Here is a 23,999-nt window from a genome sequence, read left to right on the forward strand (position 1 = left end):
GGGCTGGAAGGGATCACAAAAGTGTCCTAGAACAGTGTTGCTCAAACTTTTGGATTTCACACACCAGTAAAACTAAAACTATCACCACCACACCCAGCCTCTTCCAAAGTAGGAGGGACTTCCGCTGGAATGAAGGCCAGCATGTAAAATGGAAATATCCAGTGTCAGACGAACTCATGGCCTCGTTCTTTTTTTTCTCATATCACCTCCACCTGGTACTGGTGCGTGGGGACCACTTACCCGGTCCAACCCACAGCCCAAGTCTGCATCCCCTCTCTAGCTGCCCTGGCACAGGCTGGCCCAGCTTCTGTGCCTAAGGAATGCTCCTGTCCCTGGGCAGCTCAGATCCCTGGAACGTTCTTTCTCGTGGAGCGCTGGCCCCGTGCCCATGGTCTCCCCAGACCCTTGCCCCACCCTCCAGGGCCCCCCAGCTTCCCCCCACCACCCTCCTAAGGCCCCCTAAGGCTAAGCCCACCAATGTGAGCTACTGGGACCAGGGAAGCATAAACAAGGCAGTCCCAACTTGCAAGAATTCTTATTATTCTTTTGAGACAGGGTCTCATTCTGTCACCCAGGCCTGGAGTGCAGTGGTGTGATCATAGCTTACTGCAACCCTGAACTCCTGGCCTCAAGCGATTCTTCCGCCTCGGCCTCCTAAAGTGTTGGGATTACAGGCATGAGCCGCCGTGCCAGGCCACTTGTGAGAATTCCTAAAAGAAACAGAATCACTAGGCTATTTATAGCTTTCAGAAGCCCTCCTCTCCAAATTGTGAACAAGTCAGAGGCTCCAAATTGTGAACAAGCTGCAGAGGCTAAACAACAGGTTTCATTTGTCTTGTTGGCTGGGCTTATTCAAATTCCACGTTCCTCTCTGTGCTGATGACACGCAGCAAGACACCAGGAAGTGTGAGGCCTGCACACAGACCAGACTGTCCTTTGTCAGCTGTGTGACCTCAACAAAGTTGGTTAGCATCTGTGCCACAGTCACCATACTGACAGAAAGAGGAGTTTCCGTCTGCCTCACAGGGTTCCTGTGAAGATGAGGCAAGGTGACTTCTAGAAGCTGCGCCTGGCGGACCCAGGGACTCACTCCATAGCAGCCATGACAGGCAGGAATTTGGGCAGTGTTTCACGCCTTGGATGAATGTAGTCAAAGTGGGAAGATAACTTTACATCATTTAATATACACAGGCCGACAAACAATAATCTTTCAAAGAATTAAGTCCCTGCATAAACCTAACAATAAAATAATAAAAAGTGCCTATGGTGAGGAAAATGGACACTCTCTTGGGCAGAAACTAAAATGGCATCCTAGACTCTTGGCAGTGAACAGTGGCCCTAGTGAGGGCCCTATAGGGGAAGGCCAAACCTGGAGGTGGAGACAGGGTCTCCCAGACAAGGATGGCCATGCCCTGTGTCTCAGCCCTGGAGAGGGCTCCAGCAGGAAATGGGAACCTGGGAGGGTCCCTATGCTGATGCGAGATGGCTCCACTCTGCTGGGCAGGGCCCCAAGTTGGCGGGGGTCCTGGAGCAAAGGGAGTTCTCGAGGGCAGGGAGATGTGGTCTCAGCCTTAGGAAGGAAGCGCAGTGCTGGGGAGGGGAGCCGAGGACAATGAACTGGGCTTTGTGCTAGAGCTCACTACCCGTGATTCTGTGTGGATTTCCCTTCTGTCATTCCCAAGCTTTGGCAACAACAACTGTTATTTTTGGGACCGGATTCTCAGCTGGGGGGCTGAAATTAAGGCAGGGTCTAAATCCACTCTTAGGCTGCATGTTAAGGAGGAGCAGAGCCCCCTGAGGCCAGAGGACCCACCTCACCCAGGGAGACTCCTTCTGCAGGCCAGTCCTGCAAAATCTGGTATCGGCTTTATTAGGGAAAACATCAGGTCTCTTTACACATTGAACGGGAACTGCTGGTTAACAAGACACAATTAACTTGCTAGGAATGGACAAGGACAGCGACAGGATGGTGCTTCACAGTGCCTCCTGCTGACGGCACCTTCATTCTGGCTGCAGAATTCTCCCAGGAAGGGTCCCGGGCTCTTCAGGAGGCATTTACTTGGAAGCACAGGTCAGCATATCTGTCCAAAGTTGTCCAGCCTCTGGCCTGGCCCATGTCTTCAGGCAGCTCCGAGGCAAGAACAAAAGAGACGGGTTCCCTGCCCCCTTTTTACCCGCTGGATCAGCTTCTACGACTTGGTCAAACTATCTTTCTGTCTACCATACCGGGAAATCCAATGACAGCAAGACCCAGAGTCAGGCACATTTGGAGGGCAGGTCCATCGGCCACTCCTCACTTCTGTGGGCTCCGATGCCAGCAGAGCCACCTCAGCGGCTGCTACCTCTTGCCGGAGGCAGTTTCTTCTGGCCTCACCCACCCAGCCATGGCTATGTGAGGGCAGAAGGGAGAGAAGAAAGAGAGATGAGAGATGAAAGGATTTAAAATATGCAACCATCTTTGAGGTTTCCCACATCTGCACCGCTCCACAGTGTGAAAAGGGCTTTCTCACTTTCACATGATCCCTGGGGGCTACTATCCCCCTGTAACCAAAAGGGAAACTGAGACTCAAAGGGAAGTAGAAACGTGCTCAACATCACGCAGCACTAGGTCTAACTATGTCCAGTGCTCTTTCCAGGGTAACAGGTTGCTTCTATTCATTTTAAAGGACTAAAAACAGAAAAACAGGCACCCAACTGACCCTTCCTCCCTGACGATCTAGAACTTACACATTATGTGCTGCCTTTGCACATGCCCCAGCTGGAATGCCCTTTCTCTTTTCTGCCTAAACCTGCCCTTTGAGGCCCCACTCCAGCTCTCTCCTCTGGGGCCTGCCCAGGCTGAGCCTGAGCCATCATCGATGACTTTCCCTGAGCCATATACCCAGCACGCTTCATCACCGCACCATCTCACCGACGTGCTTGTCTCCTCTAAGATACTGTGGGGTTCCCTTGAGGGCAGAGAAGTCCTTTTTCATCTTTGGAGACAGAGCGCACGAGTAGGGCTGGCACAGGGTAGATGCTCAGTAAACGTTTGGTAAACAAAACAATTAAAAAATAAACAATCTCCTCACAAAACCAGCTGGCCTCCATATAATTTTGTGGCGCTGAAGAAGACAGGCAGGAGCCCTCCGTGGCCAGCAGGGACTTGGACATCCAGCACCCAGGACACACCAGCAAGACACTGCCTGGGTGCTGGGAAACAATGCCCTCCACCCTGCAGGAGAGCTCAGGGTGGAGCCTCAGCTCAATGCCCTCAGGCTGGAGAGCTCGCGGAACAGGGACCCTGCCATCTCAAAGCAGGCCCCGTCCCTGATGTCCCACTGCCAAGCAGACCACCTCTGCAGAGAGCTGCTGGGGAGAAAAAGATGACCACCAAGGGCCCTGACCCACTCCCAGGGCTGCAAGGCCTCTTGGTTGCCGCTGTTCCAGTCAAAGCGGGGCTTCCCCAATGGTGTCCAAGGAATTCCAGTCTTGCAAAAGCACCTTGGAGAAGTGATGAGAGTAATGTGGGAGATGCTACGAGCTTCTTGGCCCTGTGAAGAGGCCTGACACATGCTGGCATGCTGAAGGTTATGAGAGGCCTGCAGCAAAGATGATCGTGTAGCTTGCTTTAGTGTCTGCCAAACCTACTTGACCAGGGAACCTCACCCCACTTTCACATATGCACCCTACTTTTCTTTATGAAAAACCTATTAACATCCTGTGGAACTAGGGTTCCAAGGAGCATACTTTTGGGAAATGCTGGTGAAGGTCACAGAGCAAGGGAGGTGCTTCTTGTTGGGGGAACAGCCACAGGCAGGCTGGGGACACGTGTGGTTAGGGAAGGGGTTGATCAAGGACCAAAAATCAGAAAAACAAGCACCCAACTGACCCCTCCTCCCTGACGATCTATAACCTACATGTTCTGTGCTGTCTCTGCACATGCCCCCGCTGGGGTGCCCTTTCTCTTCTCTGCCTACCAGCCGCATCCAAACATCCCCAGAAAGGGTGCCAGGGACCTCTTGTGAACCAGCACACAAACTTCCTAGGAGGAAAAGCCTCAGACACTTGAGTCCAGTGAAAAAGAAAAGAGAGGCATTGTCTGGAGCCTCTGCTGTCCTGTCTGCAAAATGGGAATAGCCCAGCTCCGTCCAGGGTCATCCAAGAGTTCGTGGAGGTCTACATTTATGAAAAGGTGACCCCCCGGCACAGCTGTGTATCATTGTTCAATCAAACTTACCTGAGTGGAAGCTATACCAGTATATTGTTATGAAAAAAACAGGACCACAGCAAAAGGCAGGCACAAAACCTCAAAGCACATAATGTCAGGGGCCATGAATTTCAGAGGTAAACAATTCTAGGCCTACTGTTAACCCCTGAAGCCATCAGTAAATTAAAACAAGAATCACAAGTGCTTCTAGCTCCAGGAGTCTATAGGAGTTAGTGGAAAAGGCACAGGCTTACAAGCCCACTGCTCCAGTTCTGACCCCAGATCTGCTCCTTCTGGGCTGTTTAACTGGCAAGCAGCTTCCCTCTCCTAAGCATCCATTTCCTGGATGTACAAGATGAGGTTACACAATGCCACCTCCAGGGTGGCCATGAGGATGAAATGACAAAGGTAAAACTGCCAGCACACAGTAGGGGATGAATGAGTGTGTCTCCTTAAAAAGGCTGGGACATGAGAAACCTTTGTAAAGGTGTCTGTCAGTAACAGCTAAATGAAACACTTTGTCTTCAGTCCTGTGGAAAGCTGGCTTCTGCATGTGGAAGGCTGAGAGGATTTAGAGGAAAAACACCCAACTATCAGGGCAGGGGAAGAAAACTACGAGGCTCTGGGCAGTAAGTTAATGATGGCCTCTGAAAGCCAGCATAGGGGAGTGCGGTTTCATGGCTGGGGGAGGGACAGATGAGAGATGGCACCTCCCAAGGAGACCAACTTGTGGCTCAGCACGGCTCAGGGTAGACATTAGAATTCTGTGCAGCCTACCATCGACTAGGTACTTCCTGCACTTTGGGCATACTGGTTCTAAGCTCCAACTAAGAGGCCATTGAGCTGCATCTGAACTTTGAACCTGAGTCCAGAGCACAAGGTCTGCCCACTCTACCATGCTGCCTCTCAATGTCGGGACCATCTATTTACAGGTGTTCTCTTGCCTGTCGACAGCCTGAAGGCTCTGTATTGTGTCTGCACACTTGGCACCTGGTAGCTAACATAAATGCAACAAGCACTGGCTGAATGAGTCACTCACTGGAAAACACTTCAGAATCCAGTGGGTTTTAAAAGTCAGGGCCCCTCTAATTTAATAAAATATGATATGGTAGGAAACTACACAAGCCAATTCCCTTTTGAGGAACACAGCATTAACAGGATGTAGAGAAAATACCAAATTTTCACTTCTTTGCCTAGAAACTTTGAGCACCAGAGGCCTTTCACAATGTGACCCATTAGTCTTCTGCTTCCACTTTCAGTGCAGAAAGCCCTGCAGTGATACAGGTGAGCACTGTGGAGTACCAGAGCATCGTCTGGTCTGACCTTCCACTTTGCAGATAAGGAAACTGAAAGCTAGGAAGAAGAAGGGATCCACACAGCAGGCCTCCACTTCTTTCCTTCTATAATAGACTGTCTTTGCAATAAAGAAAAATGCGTTCGACATACACATCTCGAACGCATGCTGTAAGCTGTATGCAGCAGGTGCAGTGGAATGCTAGAGCAGTCACATACACAGCACTAAGGGACCCGGTGGCTGAAAGGCGGTCAAAAAATACTTCATCTGACAGGTGACTTGGACTAGGAGGGACAAGTTAGAAGTTTTAAGGGAAGATGTGGCAGGAAGGCTAACCTCTCACCATAATACATACCCCCCATCTAAGTCAAAAGTTGTTGCTGGGAAGCCACTACATGGAGACTGCACATCCCGGCCTCCTCTGCATCCAGGTGGGGCCACATGACTACCAGTGGCCAAGGGGACCTGAGCAGGAGTGATGTGTGTCAGTTAAGAGCAAGGCAGGTAAGAAGCAGCCGTGCCTTCTCCATCGTCCCTTCCCCTTGCCGCCAGCCAGAAGCAAACTCTGAGGCTCCCGGGGAGGGCAGAGCACAGGATGAAAGGAGCTGAGTCCCTGCATCACTGTGTGAACCAACCTGCCAAGCAGAAGCACTCCCACTGGACTGTTACATGGGAATCTGTCTCTGTGTGTTGAAGTTTGTTGCAGCAACAAGTACTACCAATGAATGCAGTGGACGTGAAGTGGGCATCCTGAGCAAAGGGAACAACGTGACTAAGGCACAGCAGTGTGACGGGGGCAGGGCTGGGGCTGTGGCCATGTGAAAGGGTCCCGGGATTCAGAGAGCTCACGCTGGTGGCTGCGGGAAGGAGGATCACGCACAGGGGCTGTTGCCAGGGGCCCTGGTGTTGCTGGCACTGCTCTCAAAGGAAGAGTGAAAGTTGTGAATGGTTTCCTGTAAAATTTGTCTCTCGCGTCCCTGTGGAGGAAATTGAAAACAGACACAGAAAGTCTTATTAAACCTTTTAACCATTAATTCAATTGACACAGTGTTGTTAATGTTCAACTCATACTTCAAAAACCCATGGGTGTCTTGGGGAAAATAAATTACCTAATTGAAAGAGTACCGAGTTCAATAAAAACATACTGAGTCAGAATCTCCCCAGCACCCACCATCGCAGCCTGTCAATGCTGCAGAGGCCCCGGGATGCAGGACCCCAAACCCCTGGACAGAGTGGGAGCCGAGTCCAGGGCAAGACTGACTCCTCCCGAGTCGCACGGCCCGGATTCGAGGTCTCCTTTCGTGTGCCTCTGTGCATCTTTCCAGTCCTCAGATTTCCAGAAAATTCAATGGGAGCCAAGTTTCCTTCTGCTACAGGATAAGAGTTTAAACTGCCTTTGCTTCCCTTTGCCCAAAAGCTGCCAGATTTGTCTTCACAGAGATTCACTTCTCACTCTATTCCTACAACGCCCCCTGCCCCCATACACACATTTTCAGATGAGAAAAGAGGGTGGATGTGAATGTTCCGTTGAGCCCAGAAAACATCATCACTGCATACCAGGCTCAGAGGCTGCAATACTCAGAGGTTAAGAACAGAGACTGGGTCCTAGCCAGAGCAATTAGACAGGAAGTCAAACTGTTGCTGTTTGCTGATGACATGATCATTAACCTAGAAAACCCTAAAGACAGTTCCAGAAAGCTCCTAGAACTGATAAAAGAATTCAGCAAAATTTCTGGATACAAGATTAACGTACACAAATTAGTAGTTCTTCTATACAACAACAGCGACCAAGCTGAGAATCGAATCAAGAACTCAACCCCTTTTATAATAGCTGCAAAAAAATAAATAAATAAAATACTTAGGAATATACCTAACCAAGGAGGTGAAAGACCTCTACAAGGAAAACTAGAAAACACCACTGAAATAAATCGTAGATGACACAAACAAGTGGAAACACATCCCATGCTCATGGATGGAGAGAATCAATATTGTGAAAATACCCATATTGCCAAAAGCAATCTACAAATTCAATGCAATTCCCATAAAAATATCACCATCATTCTCCACAAAATTAGAAAAAACAATTCTAAAATTCACATGGACTGAAAAAGAGCCCGCATAGCCAAAGCAAGAATAAGCAAAAAGAACAAATGTGGAGGCATCACGTTACCTGATTTCAAACTATACTATAAGGCCATAGTCACCAAAACAGCATGGTACTGCTATAAAAATAGTCACATAGACCAATGGAACAGAATGGAGAACCCAGAAATAAACCCAAATACTTACAGCCAACTGACCTTTGAGAAAGCAAACAAAAACATAAAGTGGGGAAAGGACACCCTTTTCAACCAATGGTGCTGGGATAACTGGCTAGCCACATGTAGGAGAATGAAATTAGATCCTCAATTCTCAGCTTATTCAAAAATCAACTCAAGATGGATTAAAGATTTAAATCTAAGACCTGAAACTATAAAAATTCTAGAAGGTAACATTGGAAAAACGCTTCTATACATTGGCTTAGGCAAGGATTTCATGACCAAGAACCCAAAAGCAAATGCAATAAAAACAAAGGTAAATAGCTGGGACTTAATTAAACTAAAGAGCTTTTGCATGGCAAAAGGAACAGTCAGCAGAGTAAACAGAAAACCCACAGAGTGGGAAAAAAAATCTTCACAATCTATACATCTGACAAAGGACTAATATCCAGAATCTACAATGAATTCAACCAAATCAACAAGAAAAAAACAAACAATCCCATCAAAAATGGGCTAAGGACATGAATGGACAATTTTCAAAAGAAGATATACAAATGGCCAGCAAACATATGAAAAAATGCTCAACATCATTAATGACCAGGGAAATGTAAATCAAAACCACAATGTGATACCACCTTACTCCTGCAAGAATGGCCATAATAAAAAAAAACAAAAAACAGTAGATGCTGGAATGGAGGTGGTGAAAAGGGAACATTTCTACATTGCTGGTGGGAATATAAACTAGTACTATCACTATGGAAAACAGTGCGGAGATTCCTTATAGAACTAAAAGTAGAACTACCATTTGATCCAGCAATCCCACCACTGGGTATCTAACCAGAGGAAAAGAAGCCATTATATGAAAAAGATACTTGCACACACACGCCTATAGCAGCACAATTCACAATTGCAAAATCGTGGAACCAACCCAAATGCCCACCAATCATCGAGTGGATAAAGAAACTGTGAGATATATCTATATATCTATATATCTATATAGATCTATATATATATATGATGGAATACTATACATCTGTAAAGAGGGATGAATTAATGGCATTCGCAGTGACCTGGATGAGATTGGAGACTATTATTCTAAGTGAGGGAGACTATTATTCTAAGTGAAGTAACTCAGGACTCAAGTAACCAAACATAATATGTTCTCACTTGTAAGTGGGAGCTAAGCTAGGAGGATGCAAAGGCATTAAGAATGACACAATGGACTTTGGGGGACAGAGGGGGAAAGGATGGGAAGTGGGTGAAGGATAAAAGACTACATATAGGGGGCAGTGTATACGGCTTGGGTGATGGGTGCACTAAAATCTCACAAACCACCGTGAAAGAACTTACTCATGTAACTAAACACCACCTGTTCCCCAATAATCTATGGAAATAAAAAATTAAAAACAACAACAACAACAACAAATAACAGAAACTGGGCTGGGCATGCAGCATGCACCTGTAGTCCCAGCTACTTGGAGACTGAGGTGGGAGGATCACTTGAGCCCAGGAGGTCAACTCCAGCCTGGGCAACAGAGCGAGACCCTGTCACAGTCTAGGTTTGGAGCCCATTTCTCCCATTTGCTAGCTGGGTCACCCTGAGCAAGATACTTAATCTCCCTGGGCCTTGGTTTCCTCATCTACAAAACAGGGATGATAACAGTCCCTCAAGTGATGGCTGTGAGATGATTAGAAGGCCTCAGACACAAAGCTGTCCATTGCAGCACCATTTATACAAAGTTTGAAAATCTATATAATCAACAGGTAGGAATTTTTTAAAAATTAATTTTAGCACATTTCCCCAACAGACCCTGTGTGGGTAGCTGGAGGCAGACAGGTCCTATCCTCAGAAGGCAGCAGTGGATTAAACATATTTTTAAAAATTAATAAATATGGTCAAAATATAAAGTAAATTAATATAAATTAATATAAATCTCTGGCAGATTGTTCTCTACTAACAGTGAAAAGGGGGAAAAATCCACTGAATGAGCCTAGACTTCAAACTTTCTTTCATTTCATGGACTCCCCATAGCCCAGAGGGGCCCCTCTCCAGACCCCCCCACAGACACCTCTTGGGCTGATGAGGCCTCCTAGACTCGAGAGGACAGTAAGATTCTCCCTTCATCCCAACCCATCCAAATAATTTTAAATAAGCTAGGAAAATGCCCTCCAGATTCCATCAACACAATCCAAAGGCTGGAGGGTATGACAGAGCATTGGATGCCAAGTCAGAGGATCTGGAATCCCCACTCTACCACTGATTAGTGCCAGCATCCCAGGCCCGCCCCTTTTCCGCTAAGCATCTGTAAAATGGGGATGTTACCTGCCAGTGTTGCACTGAAGCTCACCCTGAGATAATGAATGGGGTGGCACTGTGCAAACTGCAGAGGGCTAAAATGTAAATGGAAGGGTTGACAGCAATTTTATTATTAAACACCATCTCAGCCTTAATTGCCTGAGAAACGAGGTCAGGGCAAGACAGGGTTCCGGCCCTCGCTGCCTGCTAACCTTAGGAGGGAGCTGTAGATGATTAAAACCATAATTGTTTCCTGCATTCACAACTGATTGAAGATGATAACGATAATTGCCCTTTAAAAACCCCTGAGTTTCAAAGGACCTGCGTGATAACTCTCAAAAGGAAAAAAAAACAGCCATTAAATGTAGAAAAAAGGTTCACCTATCTAGCATTTCAAAAAATACAAATTAAAACAAGGTATCTTTTTTGCCTATCAAATTAATAAAGATTAAAAAACAAACTGATAGTAATACTGGTAAAGCTGCAGTGAAACGAACAACAAACTCTCACACACTCACAGCTAATGTAACTGTTCACTGGCTCTTTCTGGAAAGTTATTCAGATGTACATATACCTTGATTCCGACTCTTTGACTCAGTAATTCCACTTTTAGACATCCACTGTGAGGATCAGAAGGCCTTAGACACAAAGCTGTCCATTGCAGCACCATTTATACAAAGTTTGAAAATCTACATAACAGGTAGGAATTTTTTAAAAATTAATTTTAGCACATCTATGCAAATTTATACGAAAAAGAGTTCTTAATGACATGAATAGCTGCATATATTTCATATTAAAGAAAGCAGGATATAAAATTATAGACCCAAATTTATCTCAGTCATATTTTACAAAAATTTAAGGGTGTGGTGATGCGTGCTTATAGTCCAAGCTACTCAAGAGGCTGAGGTGGGAAGATCCTTTGAGGCCAGGAGTTTGAGGCCAGCCTGGGCAACACAGGAAGACCCCATCTCTTTAAAAAAGAAAAAACAAAAAAAAGGACACAAAACACTGCAGAGTAATCTGCCAAAGGTGAACAATGTTGGCCTCTGAGTGATTGGATTGTGATTTCTTTAAAAAATTCTTTTCACCATTTTGGTACTGTGTAAATTTAATAAAATCAATATGCACTGCATTGACAATCACAAAAAAAAAGGGCAACAGAAAGAAACAATGACTTAGGACCAACTAACTCCTCATTTCTGGTAAACCTCCAATATATAACTCATCCGAAACTAACAAACTAATGAGCAGACTCGAGCACACATTACAATTCCAATACTGGGGTGGGTTCACTGGAAGTGATGTGGCTTGCAGGCTGAGGGTCCACAATGTTTTGCTAATATTACTATGCCTAATAAGACTTGCTGATGTTATTATATTATGAGCCAGGTTTTTAGTTAATATTCACTTAAAAAATTTTAGGCCAAAATGCTCAATCTTATTGATTGTGTAAAAAAAGCATTTTATATCACACCCTGTTTTCATGTAAACGTATGTAACTGAAACATTTTGTCCTTTCTATCTGCAAAAGCATGTTGCTATTTTCTATTCTATTTTCTAAAATGTGCTGCTCATGCCCCATTAAATGGATTCTAAAACCCACCAGCATGCTGTGGACCACAGCTAGAAAGACACTGCGGGCAAGGAAAGCTGGGCCTCCCCGTCTCATGTGTCCTGGTCTGGGCTTTCTAATGTGTACAGAGCACTAGAGCCACAATGGGTACTCTCTCTTGGTTGGCCAAGCTTGCGTTGCAAAAGAAAAAGTATGAATGTTACAAAGAGAAGTTCATGCCCTATAGCAAAATCAAAGAGGCAGGAACCCTTGATGTCAAGGTCAGGCAAGTCCAGTCTAGAATAGCCAAGGCCCAGAGCATCTGAAGGCTGTAAGGGCAGTGAACCGGCTCTTGGAAGCCACCTTTGGCCTGAAGAGCTCTTTGCACATCTACGAACCAGCACGCAGTTGCAGTGCTAACTTAAAACAATGCAGTAGAAGTTAAATTTGCTTTTGTACTATTACACTTCTAAACATGCCTTTTCTCTATGACTTATGATGATACATGGTCCTCACTTCCAGAGGACTTTATCTGGTATTGTTTACTCTTGAATAACAGGGTCTTTCTCCAGGGAAGTGGTTCAGATCGGCTCCTTCCCCTTGCACCTATTACTGTGTGGAACTGCCTGACTTTGCAGGGTGGATGCTGCCTGTTGGAGGGACATGGGTGGGATTAAGTGGTGCCTTTGGCCTGGCATGTCACAGGCACCTTGGCCTCTTGGTTGTGAGCTGGTGAGCTGGGCCCCTAAGCAGGACCACTAACAGCTGTCCCTTCTGCTTCTCCTGATGGGGCCTGTTTAGTATAGGATGCAGACTGTCACAGAACAGGGAATGGGTGGGGGGGGGGGGGGGATGAATTTGAGAGGGAACTGAAAAAAGGCTCTAGTTTATATAAACTTTAAGAACGATGTCCTCCATCGGGATGGGCTCAAGATGTCACATCATTCACTCTGATGATGTCAGTTAAGTTTCCTAAGGTTTGCAAACTAGCCCGGTCTGTCTGCTTTTTGTGATCCTGGGCGAAGGAGGCCACAGCCACAGAGGGCACGGGGAGGTTCCGGAAGCATTAGCAGTTGCCATCTGGTGGCATCAGCTCCTGGCCTGTCCTCTCACTGGCCCTGCCTCCAGAACCTTTTCTGTCCTTCTTCCTTAACTGGCTTAAGCTTGGATTTTACTCACTCCATCCTCTCCTTGGCTCACACATCTGGCCTCTGGAGGCCGGGAGGTGAAAGGGTCCTCTAACGCCTGGGCCACAGCCCTCCCCCGCCCCACCATCACTCACCCACCTCCCCTCCCCAAAGCCCTTACCCTTACTTGACTGAGTCACCCTTTACCACCCTGGGTGCCTTGCTCTGTCCCTTGGGCCTCCCCACATGTCATGTCTCTTGCTCTGCGCTCCAGCCATTCCTTTAGTTCTTTAAACACACTGCACACCTCACTACAGGGCCTTTGCACGTGTGCTTCCCTCTGCCTGCTCCGCACTTTTCTACTACCCCTCTAACCAGTGGTTTCCACTCTTGCTTCAGGTCTCAGCTGCCTTGCCACTTCCTCAGGGATGTCTTCTCAGCCCTGATTCTAAGCCAGCTCTCACAGCACCACCTGCCTCTCCTTTATGTGCTGTGGGTTAGCTACATCGAGGCAGTTGGAGCCCTTGGGTGAATTCCTCAACTTCTCTGAGCCTTGGTTTCCTCATCTATAAACTGAAACTGACTTCTGCGGCTTTCGTAAGGATTAAATGAATGACTATAATGTGTGACATGCTCAGAGCACAATGCTTGGCACAGAGTGATTCTGAATGGTCAATACCCACACGGTGCCTGAGACATAAAGGCTCTTCTTCATGAATAAATCAATGCCCCAGTCTTTAGAGATTGTTTTGGTTGATTCGCCTTCTGTGAGCCACCCTCAGGCTTCGGTTTCCTGGACGATTTCCTGCCCTTCCTAACAGCCGAGATCTGCCCGCCTCTGATAACCTCCATACCTGCCTTACCCCCCTGCCCTCCCCCATGACATCTAACAGCAGAGCAGAAGCAGTGCTGGTCCGGAATCCCGGCATCACTGCCCAACTCTGAGCCTGGGCTTCCCTATATGTAAAATGAGGTGGGATTGAGTGGTGCCTTTGGCCTGGCATGTTACAGGCACCTGGGCCTCTTGGTTGTGAGCTGGTGAGCTGGGCCCCTAAGCAGGACCACTAACAGCTGTCCCTTCTGCTTCTCCTGATGGGGCCTGTTTAGTACAGGATGCACGCAACAACCAAGAAATGTTTAGAATCCAGCCATTTACAGAGGAGAAGGAAGTAGTAAAGACTGGGGGAAAACTACTTGGCCTTGGGATGCTCAAAGCAATGCTAAGGGCATCCCTTTGAAGGATCACCTTATAGCCTTCAGGCAGGTAAGAAGAATGACGACAGTGACAACAAAAACCACCACCTCCAACCCTGGCAGGACTGAGAGGAGCCGCCTCTGCACAGCACAGTGCTGCAGAGAGGTGAAGAGAAAGAAGCCAGGAGGCCTCGGTTTAGAGTCTCCCTCCACTGCCCAGCACCACGTGACCTGGGCACCATGCTCCCCTCCCTAGACTGTGCACCCTCACCAGCCAGACAAGGTAAGTGTAAGGACATCGGCCTCCTTGGGCTGTCTACAGGACTGATGAGGAAACGTATGCAGTGATTTGTAGATGATAAAGTACTACGTAAATATTTATTTGCTGCTGGTGGTATGTGTCTGTTCAATATTTCTGTGCATAGTCCAGCAACATACAGAAAGAACCATAAGAGTGGCCATGCTCTCTGATATCTCCACATATCGTGGAACACAGCCCAAGGAACAGCAACAAAAAAAGAAAAAAAAGAAAGAGGAAAAAGCAGAGATGTCCATTATGGCAATATTCATAATAGCAAAATTCCAGGCATGAGACTATTGTCCAACAAGTGGAAAGCTGTTAGGCAAAGTGTGAAAAAGCAGCAGGTAAACAGGTACTGCACATTGTTGCTGGAAAAAAAAAAAAAAAGCCACCCTTTATTAAGAAAAAAAGCAGACAGCAAAGGAGTTCCAATAGCCCAATAGCAACTACAACGAAGCTTGCAAAGTGAGTGGTGATTTGTCTTTTTTATTTTTGTGGTTCTTTTTTGTTTTTGGTGTGTGTGTGCCTTTGGGTGGGCGCCGGGTGGGGGCATTGATATATTTAGCTTTAAAGCTGATAAGAAATTTAACATGAGACAAAAATTTGGGAAGCCGACAATAGTGACTGACGGCTCTCTGTGTGCCAGGAGCTCTGCTGAGCATTTTAGTCCTTGACACAACACCATCATCCCCACCCTACAGATGGGGACAGTGAGGCTCAGAGAGGTGTTTGCCTCACCCCACACAGTGAATAAGTGAAGGAGCTGGGATTCAAACCCAGGCCAGTCTGATCCCAGGGCCTGTCTGAGCCAAAGGCTCGAGGCTCTGCTTTCACAGTGCTCCCGAGGGCCACACCTAGCCCTGTGCATTGATATTAGCAGAGCGAAGATTTCAGCTCTATCTGGGGAGAAACCTTATGGGGGACGTCTGAAAAGGGAAGAGGCCATGCTGGGAGGTAGTGAGTTCTTGCTCACTGTCAGAGAGAGGAAGTAAGACCTTCCCAAGATCCCAGGACCCTGGTGAAGCTCTCAGATGTCTGAAACATGGAAATACAAGAAACGGAGAACAGTACCTTGCCTGCATTGAGTTCAGAAATTGCTGCCAGAATCTGCTGCCTGGACCCATCTGTCTTAATTCCCAGCTCCTTCAAGTCACCGTCAGTCAGCGTGAGGAACGCTTCCATGTCCACCTGGGGAGAGAGAGGGGATTCGCCACCATCTGCTGGATGCCACAGTTTCTTCCCAGTCACAACAGCAATCTCATGATTATGAGCTATGAGTGTTTATTAGTAGTAAACTGATGATGATTTACTACTTCTAAGTCCTGACTTTATGTTTAAAGCTTCGTTGAAAACATTTTTAAAAAATGAACTCTCCTCAGATCTGGCTCTTGGATTTTCTGAACAGATGCATTTTAGGAAGACCCTTAAAATGAGCCAAGTAAGGAAAATCTCTGGGATAGTCATCTGGGTGGCTAGAATAGGAGAAATCCAAGACCTGCTGTTAGAAAGGTAACTGCAATGTTGCTGTACTTTTAACAATATCAGATACTGTACAAACGTATGGCAGTACTCACCTCATCTCCCCCACCATGCACGAGACAGAGACAGACTGTGGAAAGACAGAGTGAGGAAATAAGCAGAAGCAATAAAGGAGAGAGGGCCATGCAGAAGGAGAGCAGAGCTCAGAATAAGGGCATCTCAAAACTGCAAGCCTTGGTTTCTATGGGTGAGATCCCAATGGCTCTGTCAGCCCTGCCTGGCCCCTGGACAGGAAATCAGGCCCTCTGCTCCACTGGCTCCTGTTCCTCTACGGCAAGGTGGAGGGAAGGTCAGAAGTGGCTCCAATGAAGCAAGCACATCCATCACCCTGCATGTCGGACAACAATGGCCTCTGGCATGGGGGTCCACACCTGGCAGGATCCAATCCAGGTCCACTGGGAAGCCAGTCTCACCGTCAGACCAGAGGAGGGCAGTTAGCACTATGTGTGCAAAGCACCTTCTGAAGACTTCAGATAGACTGAGTCATTTAACCCTCATGATATCGGCAGGGTAGATCACTATCCCCACTTTGGAGACAGGGAAACTGAGGCACAGAGAGCTTTTTTTTTTTTTTTTTTTTTTTTTTTTTTTTTAGCACTCAATGTAACATGGCCAGTAAGTGGCAGGGCCTGGCTTTGAACCCTGGCAGAGGGCTCCAGCATCCTCGCCCTTCTCCACAATGCCACATCACCCTTCAGCCGCAGATTCCCTGGCCTCCCTCATGGGCTTTTCCTGAGGGCAATAGCCCCCTCGTTAACACACGACTTGACCTTCCCTAAGCATTAAGGGATTGGGTCCCCAGTCCGGGCCCTTCCCCTTGGGGAGTTGCTATTGCAGACAATGCTACAGCTTTACAAATCAGACTCCAACAACAGCACTTATCTGGGAGATGGGACAAAGAACTGGCTGCCCACACCCATGTCTTCAGCCGGAGCTAAGCAGGAGGAGGCTGTGTTGCCCTGGAGACAGATAGGGTGCCAATTCCCACTCACTGCCGGGGGACCTGGGCAGGTGCCTTACCTCAGTTTCCCCACCGAAAAATCACAAACAATCCCACCATATAAATTACAGGGTGGATGCGGGATCTACAAAGAGCTTACAAACAGCTTTATGATCTACATTTACAAACTACCAGATATTATTACACTTTAGAGATATGCTATTGTCATTTAAAATAAAACTTGCATAACTTCTTGAAAATCCTTAGTCTTTCACTTTATAAGCAGGCTTTATTTTATATTCCCTCATACCTAACAAGATTAACATTTTCTTTAAAACATTTGATTTATGTAGGGATAGAGATTTTCTTTCTGAAATTTTCCCCACCCCCACCTCTCCTTTTCTCTGTTAACAGTCATTTTACTTTTCTGGATTAAAAACAAACAAAAACCTTCAGCCAGGTTTGAGTCATTGGGGAAGAGTCTGTTCCCTTAACCAGTCCTTAGCCCTCTCTGAGATGCAGGCACCCCCACCTCTCTGGCAACAGTAAGCTCCTGGCATCTCCTGGGTGTTTTATAAAAGCTCACGGAGTGCTGAGGGGCTCAATGGATAGGTGATGCAGTCTTAATGGAAACCACCTGCCCCCCGCCCTGCTGGACACGAGTCTCTCCCCACCATCCCAACCCCTAGCAGGGACCCCACATCCAGCGTGGCACCATGGCCAGTACTCAGCGATTCTGACATCCTCAGCACCTGACCTCTTGGTGAGGGGCCCTCCACCTCCTAACTGGTCTTTCCCTCCCAGTTATTCTTCCCCTTCTGCCCTTCCAACCCCTGTCCACCTCCACACCAGAGGCTACAGACCTTCCAGCCTGCATCTACCTCAAGCCCGTGGTGTACAGAAGCAAGTCCACGTTGTCCAGGCCCTGACTGGTCAAGCTCCATTCCCTCCTCCTGATGGATTGGCCTTGGCCCAGTCCCAGCCAAGCCAGAGTACCACAGGCTCTCTCGATGAGTCCTGCTCCCTCTTCTCAGACGCCCTTCCAGGTCTGTTCCCCCTCTTTCTCCAAAGTTCAGCTTAGCTCTCAGCCCAGGTCTTCTGTGGCCCTCATTTCATAGACCCCCTTCTCTGGGCTCCAGAGTATTCTGGGCATCTGCATTTCCCAGCACCAGGCTCTGGCAGAGGGTCTGGCAGGGGCAGGGTCTCAAGTACTTAGTATGTGTTTGCTGACTGAATGAATGACGGCATCAATCAATCAGTCTTCTGCCTCTCCATCTGCACTGACCTTCCCAATTCTGACCTCTGTCAACCCTGGGGGATGCCAAACCCTCAAGGCTTATTCTAGGTGGAGAGCACCAGAGACGGAATTCCTCTCCTACGACTACTTGTGAAGGGGTAGCAGGAATGAGGCAGAAATATCCCAGTATCCTTTCAATATTCATGCCCTATTTTTTTTAAGCAACAGAATCCCAATTTTTAGCTGGGCACATTTCCACACAGTTAAAACATATTTCTTAGTTTCTTTTGCAGTTAAGTATTGTCAGGTGATAAACTTTTGGTAAATGAGATATAATAAAGACTGTGTGGGACTTGGGGAAGTCTCTTTAAAAAGGAGGGAACGTGTCCTTTTGCAGTCTCCTTCCATCCTGCTGCCTGAAATGTGGATGTGATGGCTGGAGCTCCAATAGCCATATTGGACTTTGAGGAGACAAGCCACATACACTAGTGGGGGTGGAGTAGAGAGCTAGAAGGAGCCTAGATGACTCATCTCCAAACTTTCTGTGGGAAAAATCACCTTATTTTTTGTTTAAGGTACCATTATTTTGGTATTTTTCAATACACATAGTCAAATCCACCTTAATACAGGTAGAAAGATGAAAATTATTAGTCTGTCTTTAGCTTCAAAATGGCAAGATGAGAACATGAATTAACTTCATTCCTCTTCCAAATTCTCACTGATAACTATAAGTGCATATTAATGGGGAGAACTGTTTACTGTTGGAAGCTAGGGAAAAGTGCTATCTACATGCCAGATACTTCCAGGAGTTTCTGCAAGGGACTGAGAAATACCCCTGAAGCTGTGGTGACTGGGTCTGGTGGCAATCAGCAGGGTTAAAACCTCAGTCCTACTAAGGCCTCCAAGGAAAACACTGGGTTGTGGGTCCATATAGAGAGTGCACCCCTACAGTGTAACCAGCTCATATGTTGCCAGAGAGAAACTAAGTAAAAGGAAGAGACCCTGAGCTTGGCCCCCAGCAAGCATAGGCACCTGTGTCAAGTAGAGACAAGGGCACTGCCTCAGCTAACCTCACACGAACCTAACACACAGAGAGGTCCTCAGCCAGTGGCTGCCAGCCCTCCCCATGGCACTGCCTCAGGCCCCAACTTCCTCCCTGACCCCAGAGGTTGCAGAAACTTCTAGGTGGGTGAGTTACTAAAATTAGAGCAAATCTGCACAGCCTGCCTTCCTCTAACCATGAACATTCTCGAAGCTCTGTACGTCAGCTGAAACATACCCCCGTTCCCTACGCTGGACAACCACAACAACCTCTGAATGATGAAGGACAGGTGAACTCGCAGACATGCCAGGTCAGAAAAAGGGGTAAGGCCAATAAATCAGAACAAATGTCACCCTATGAGCTAGGGACATGATACTTCAAGAAGCAGAAGTGTACTTTGAGATGTGTTCTCTGTACACTCCAAGAAGGCATAAACATATCAGCAAAAGCAGGCAGCGATCAGCAATATGGAAAGATTTCTTGGAGAAAGTCATTGCTAAGGTTTAAAACACCAAGGAGGCAGGAATGGCAGACTGCATATGGCAGAAAAGCAAACAGGAAGAGGAAAGCTACTGCACCCTATTTGTTTCTTGAACTAAAATACAAGCTCCTCAACTGCATCTCAAGTCTGGTGGGGACAATGAGTGATTCTCATGATTGCTCTGCAATTGTGTCAGTTTTTACCTACTAAGCTGCTCACTAGAATGTTCTAAACCAGTGATTATACCCTGGTGGCTGGTGGGCCTGTGGAGGAGTTTTACTTGGCTAAAACAGTAAATTTTTTAACAGCTTACTGAGATATAATTCATCTACCATACAATTCACCTATTTATACAATTCAATGATTTTTAGTATATTCACAGAGTTGTGTAACCATCACCACACACTCAATTTTAGAACATTTTCATCATCCCCAAAAGAAACCGTGTATCCATTCTAGTCACTCCCTACTCTGCCCATTCTACCCGCCCACTCCTCCACCCAACTCTCTGGCAACCACGAATCTACTTTTTGTATCTACAGATTTGCCTAGTCTGGACATTTCATATAAATGAAAGCACACCCTATGTGCCTTTTGTGACTGGTTTCTTCCACTTTGCAAGATGTGTTCAGGTTCATCCATGTTGCAGCATGTGCCAGTATTTCATTCTTTTCATGGCCAAATAATATTCCATGGCACAGGCATATTTTATTTATCCATTCATTAGTCGATGGACATTTGGGTCGTATCCACAGTTTGGCTTTCATGAATAATGCTGCTACAAGCATTTGCATACAAGTTTCTGTGTGGACACGTGTCTTCATTTCTCTCGGGAATATACCTAGGAGTAGGACTGCTGGGTCATACAGTAACTCTATGTTTAATATTTTGAGGAAGTGCCAAACTGCAGAACAGTATTCTTTTTTTAATGTGAATCTGAATGCTTTTAAACACATTGCAACTCTCTCAGACCACCACAGACCCTAGATCCAGACACATAACACAGGTTCCTTACGGTTTATTATTAGCCCACTTTAAGCCTATAAGTCTGCCAGTCAATCACACACAACAAAAAAAAAATGTTTTCAGGACAGGAAGAAACTTTTCTAGAGAGAGAGAGCAGAGCTCAAAATTACAGAATTCTATCATAACAAAGCAAGCCATAAATCCCCAGGATTTCACAATAACAAACTGAACTAAACCCGCTGAGCACGAATTCTATTTCCTCAGCTGTCTCAGTGCAAGAGATCAATCTAGGCTTGCAAAATGAAAACCTACACATTTAGACAAAGTTTTCTTTTACAGTAAGATTTAAATTGACATTCAAAAAGAGCACTCTTACCTCTTGTTCCTCAAAAATGGGCTGATATTTCTCAAGTGATAATTTCTTAAGGATTCCGGTCAGTTCATCTTCAAGACAGAAAGGTGAAAAAAAAAAACACCACATTTTAGAATTTGGTAAAGTGGTCTTCAAACTTTTATAAAGTAGTGGTAATCTTATTTCAAATGAAATTCTATAAGAAACACCAACACAGAAAGCTGATCTCAGCTGGGCTCCTGCAGATGAGGCTGGAGGTGGGTCCTGAGCTACCTGCACCCTCTTCCCCTCAAGGCAGGCCCTCAGCAATCGACAAAACCCCACGTCAGGCTGCGAAGACACAGAGAGTCTGGGCCAGGACTGATTGATTCCCTCCAGATTGCGACCCTCAAGTTCTGGGAGTTCCAGCTGCCAGAACTAAAACTCTGCCTTCTGTGTGAGAAAGCACCGTAAATGCCAATGCCTGCAGTAAAAGCCAATGCCAGCAAGTCCTCAGCTAGTGTGAGGAAGAACTTAAGAAAGAAGATGGTGGGCTTCAGACCAGAGCCAGGGTTTGGCTCAAGTGTGCAGAGGCTGTGGCCTTTCTGAAGGAAAAAGGCATCTATGTGGAACAGCAGAGCCAGAAGGGCACAAGAAGATGATTTGGGGTGTCAGAACAGGGAGAATAAAGAAAAGGAGACAAAACCAGCACCTGAGGGGCTTGGAGAAATATTCACTCACACATTCAATCGGGATTTGCCAAACTAGGCACTGGGGACTCAATAGATACCAAAACAGACAATAAGAAGGCTGATAGGGGCCAGGCAGGTGGTGCATGCCTGTAATCCCAGGGCTTTGGGAGGCCAAGGATGAAGGATCACTTGAGCCCAAAAGTTCAAGACCAGGCCTGGCACTATAACGAGATTTCATCTCTACAAAAAATTTAAAAGTAATTAGCTGGGTGGTGTAATGTGTGTGCCTGTAGTCCCAACGACTCAGGAGGCTGAAGCAGGAGGATCACTTGTGCCCAGGAGTTTGAGGCCACAGTGAGCTGCAGTTATGCCACTACACAATTGCACTCCAGCCTGGGCTACAAAGCAAGACCCTGTCTCAAACAAACAAACAAACAAACAAACAAACAAAGGCTGATAGGCAAGACAGCAAGGAAGAAGAGAGCAGCATCAAGGTAGATGACAGCATTTCCAGTTTTACAAACGCTGTTTTACAGGGGATGGTCATGAAAAGACTCTCCTATAAGGTGATCTATGAGCAGTAAATGAAGGAGTGAACTATGCAGATATCTGGAGTAAGGGCATTAGGCAGCATCCAGACAGGGAAGAGCAGGTGTAAAGGTTGTGAGGCAGTGGATGCAGCTTAAAGAAGTGATTAGGAGGCTTGGGTTCCTTCTTAACTCATTAATTCAACCAACCTTCCTTCCCTCCCTCCCTCCCTCCCTCCTTCCTTTCCTTCCTTTCCTTCCTTCCTTCCAGCAGTGACTACCACTGTGCCCAATAGACACTAGGTAGCAAGGATGGAGAGGTCCCTGTCATGAAGCTCAGTGTGGCTGGGAGGATAGGATGAGGAGGGTGAAAGCTAATACACAGTGCTATCAGCCAGCCTGTACATGGATGACCCACTTGCTCTTTACACCACCAATGAGGTAGATCCTATTACTGTCCCCATTTACAGATGAGAAACTGAGGCACAGAAAGGCTCGATACCACATCTTGGGTGAGGTCACCCTGCTAGTCCATGGCAGAGCAGGGACTCAAGCCCAGTGGTCTAGCTACCAGGCCTGTGCTAGGCACCCACTCTCCACTTTTCTCATGGGTAGTGCATGCTATGGTGAAGAGCAAGAACAGGTGGATGTGGGGACAGAGAGGACAGCTGACCCAGCCCAAGGTACTAGGGAAAGCTTCACAGTAGAGAGGTTACTGAGCGAGGATGTATGAGACAAACCAAATCCCAATCCACACATAATCTGTTGTATTTCATGACACCAAACCTTTGCTCCTGCTGTTGTTCCCTACCCATGCAGCCTCTGTCCACGGTGGTGTCCTGGTAAATGTTTAACAACTGGTTCTCGGGGGGAAGATGGATGCATGTATATAGGCACATAAATCTATTGCAGACTTTACTAATATAAAGGATTTATAGCACACAATTTACAAATAATAAAAAATATAATATTCTTTCTTATAAATTCCATATAGCCAATTGATTCTCACCAAATGCTTTCATTTGTTTTTGCCCTACTCTTGTACCCACAGCCAAGGAGTATGGTTCCAACATGAACACTGGCTGAGAGTTTTGGTTATATGAACAAGAAAGATAAAAAGAAACAACAAAGACTTATGTTGGAACTTCAGGTGAGCAACTTGGCTGAATCAGATAATGGTTTTCAAATACTGGAAGAGTATTTTCTCAATTTTTTGTGCTATTCACAAGATAACGGCTACAGACACAACAAACTTTTAAGTTTAATCCTCATTGTTAACATTTTCCCATCACTGCCTAGATTACATGTAGACAATATCTATAAGACAACAAATCAAGCCCCGGATTGCTTGAGACCAGGGAGGTTGAGGCTGCAGTGAACTGTGATCACACCACTGTACCCCAGCCTGGGTGACAGAGTAAGACCCTGTCTCAAAAAAAAAAAAAAGCAAGCCCTGATTGACGGCATTTGCCAATTTCCATGGTGTAAATACCCCCATCATAGCCAATTTCAACCTACCAATCTAATGTCCCCTGAAAGTGAAGCTGAGCAGAGATGCGCAGTAGGAACACATCATTATGGGGTATTCACACTGCAGATATGACATATACACAACCTCAAGAGCACAGATAATAAAATATACAAAATGAGTAAAAAATACATTTTAAGTACAATATACCATTATATTTCTATAATTTAGTTACTTCTAAGTTCATGTAATTTGTAAATAATGGTGTGTTTAACAACCAGCTTGGGCATGTCCTACAAATTGAACAGTTGGCTCTGGCACCCCACTGCCCAGCTCTTCCCAGCATTGTGGTCCAGCTGGAGTGCCTGCTCGCCAGGGGAGCCTTCCATGGCACATGGTGCTTTGCTGATAACAGATATGACCTCACCTTGTGATACACTGTAATGTCATTATGTTGAATGTGTCTTGTCTCCCTGTGAGTTCCCCTGGGTGCATAGGTTAGGGCATCCAGGGGACTGCCCAAGAAAATTTCCTGGAACAAATGTGAGGCTGAGAAGGTGATGCT

The 23,999-nt window shown here is 46.3% G+C and overlaps 1 protein-coding gene across 11 annotated transcripts in view; it reads right to left on the reverse strand.

Annotated features, from left to right (window-relative positions):
• Window positions 1–1,844: 1,844 nt before the first annotated feature.
• Window positions 1,845–23,999, reverse strand: part of ANKS6 (ankyrin repeat and sterile alpha motif domain containing 6) — a 64,226-nt gene continuing 42,071 nt past the window's right edge. For 5 of the 11 annotated variants that reach the window (XM_063649753.1, XM_063649752.1, XM_054501463.2 and 2 more), the window contains 4 exons: window positions 20,793–20,860; window positions 15,283–15,399; window positions 6,364–6,460; window positions 1,845–2,388 (listed from right to left, as the gene is read on the reverse strand). In XM_063649753.1, the coding sequence (XP_063505823.1) occupies window positions 2,339–2,388; window positions 6,364–6,460; window positions 15,283–15,399; window positions 20,793–20,860 (332 nt within the window). In that variant the 3' untranslated portion in view covers window positions 1,845–2,338. Of the gene's footprint in view, window positions 2,389–6,118; window positions 6,461–15,282; window positions 15,400–15,785; window positions 15,821–20,787; window positions 20,861–23,999 lie in introns of those variants that run through there. The other 6 variants (XR_010123341.1, XR_010123340.1, XM_063649755.1 and 3 more) reach the window with 4 other exon arrangements.

The sequence above is a fragment of the Pongo pygmaeus genome, chromosome 13 (genome assembly GCF_028885625.2).
Source record: "Pongo pygmaeus isolate AG05252 chromosome 13, NHGRI_mPonPyg2-v2.0_pri, whole genome shotgun sequence".
In the NCBI taxonomy this organism is placed as follows: Eukaryota; Metazoa; Chordata; class Mammalia; order Primates; family Hominidae; genus Pongo; species Pongo pygmaeus.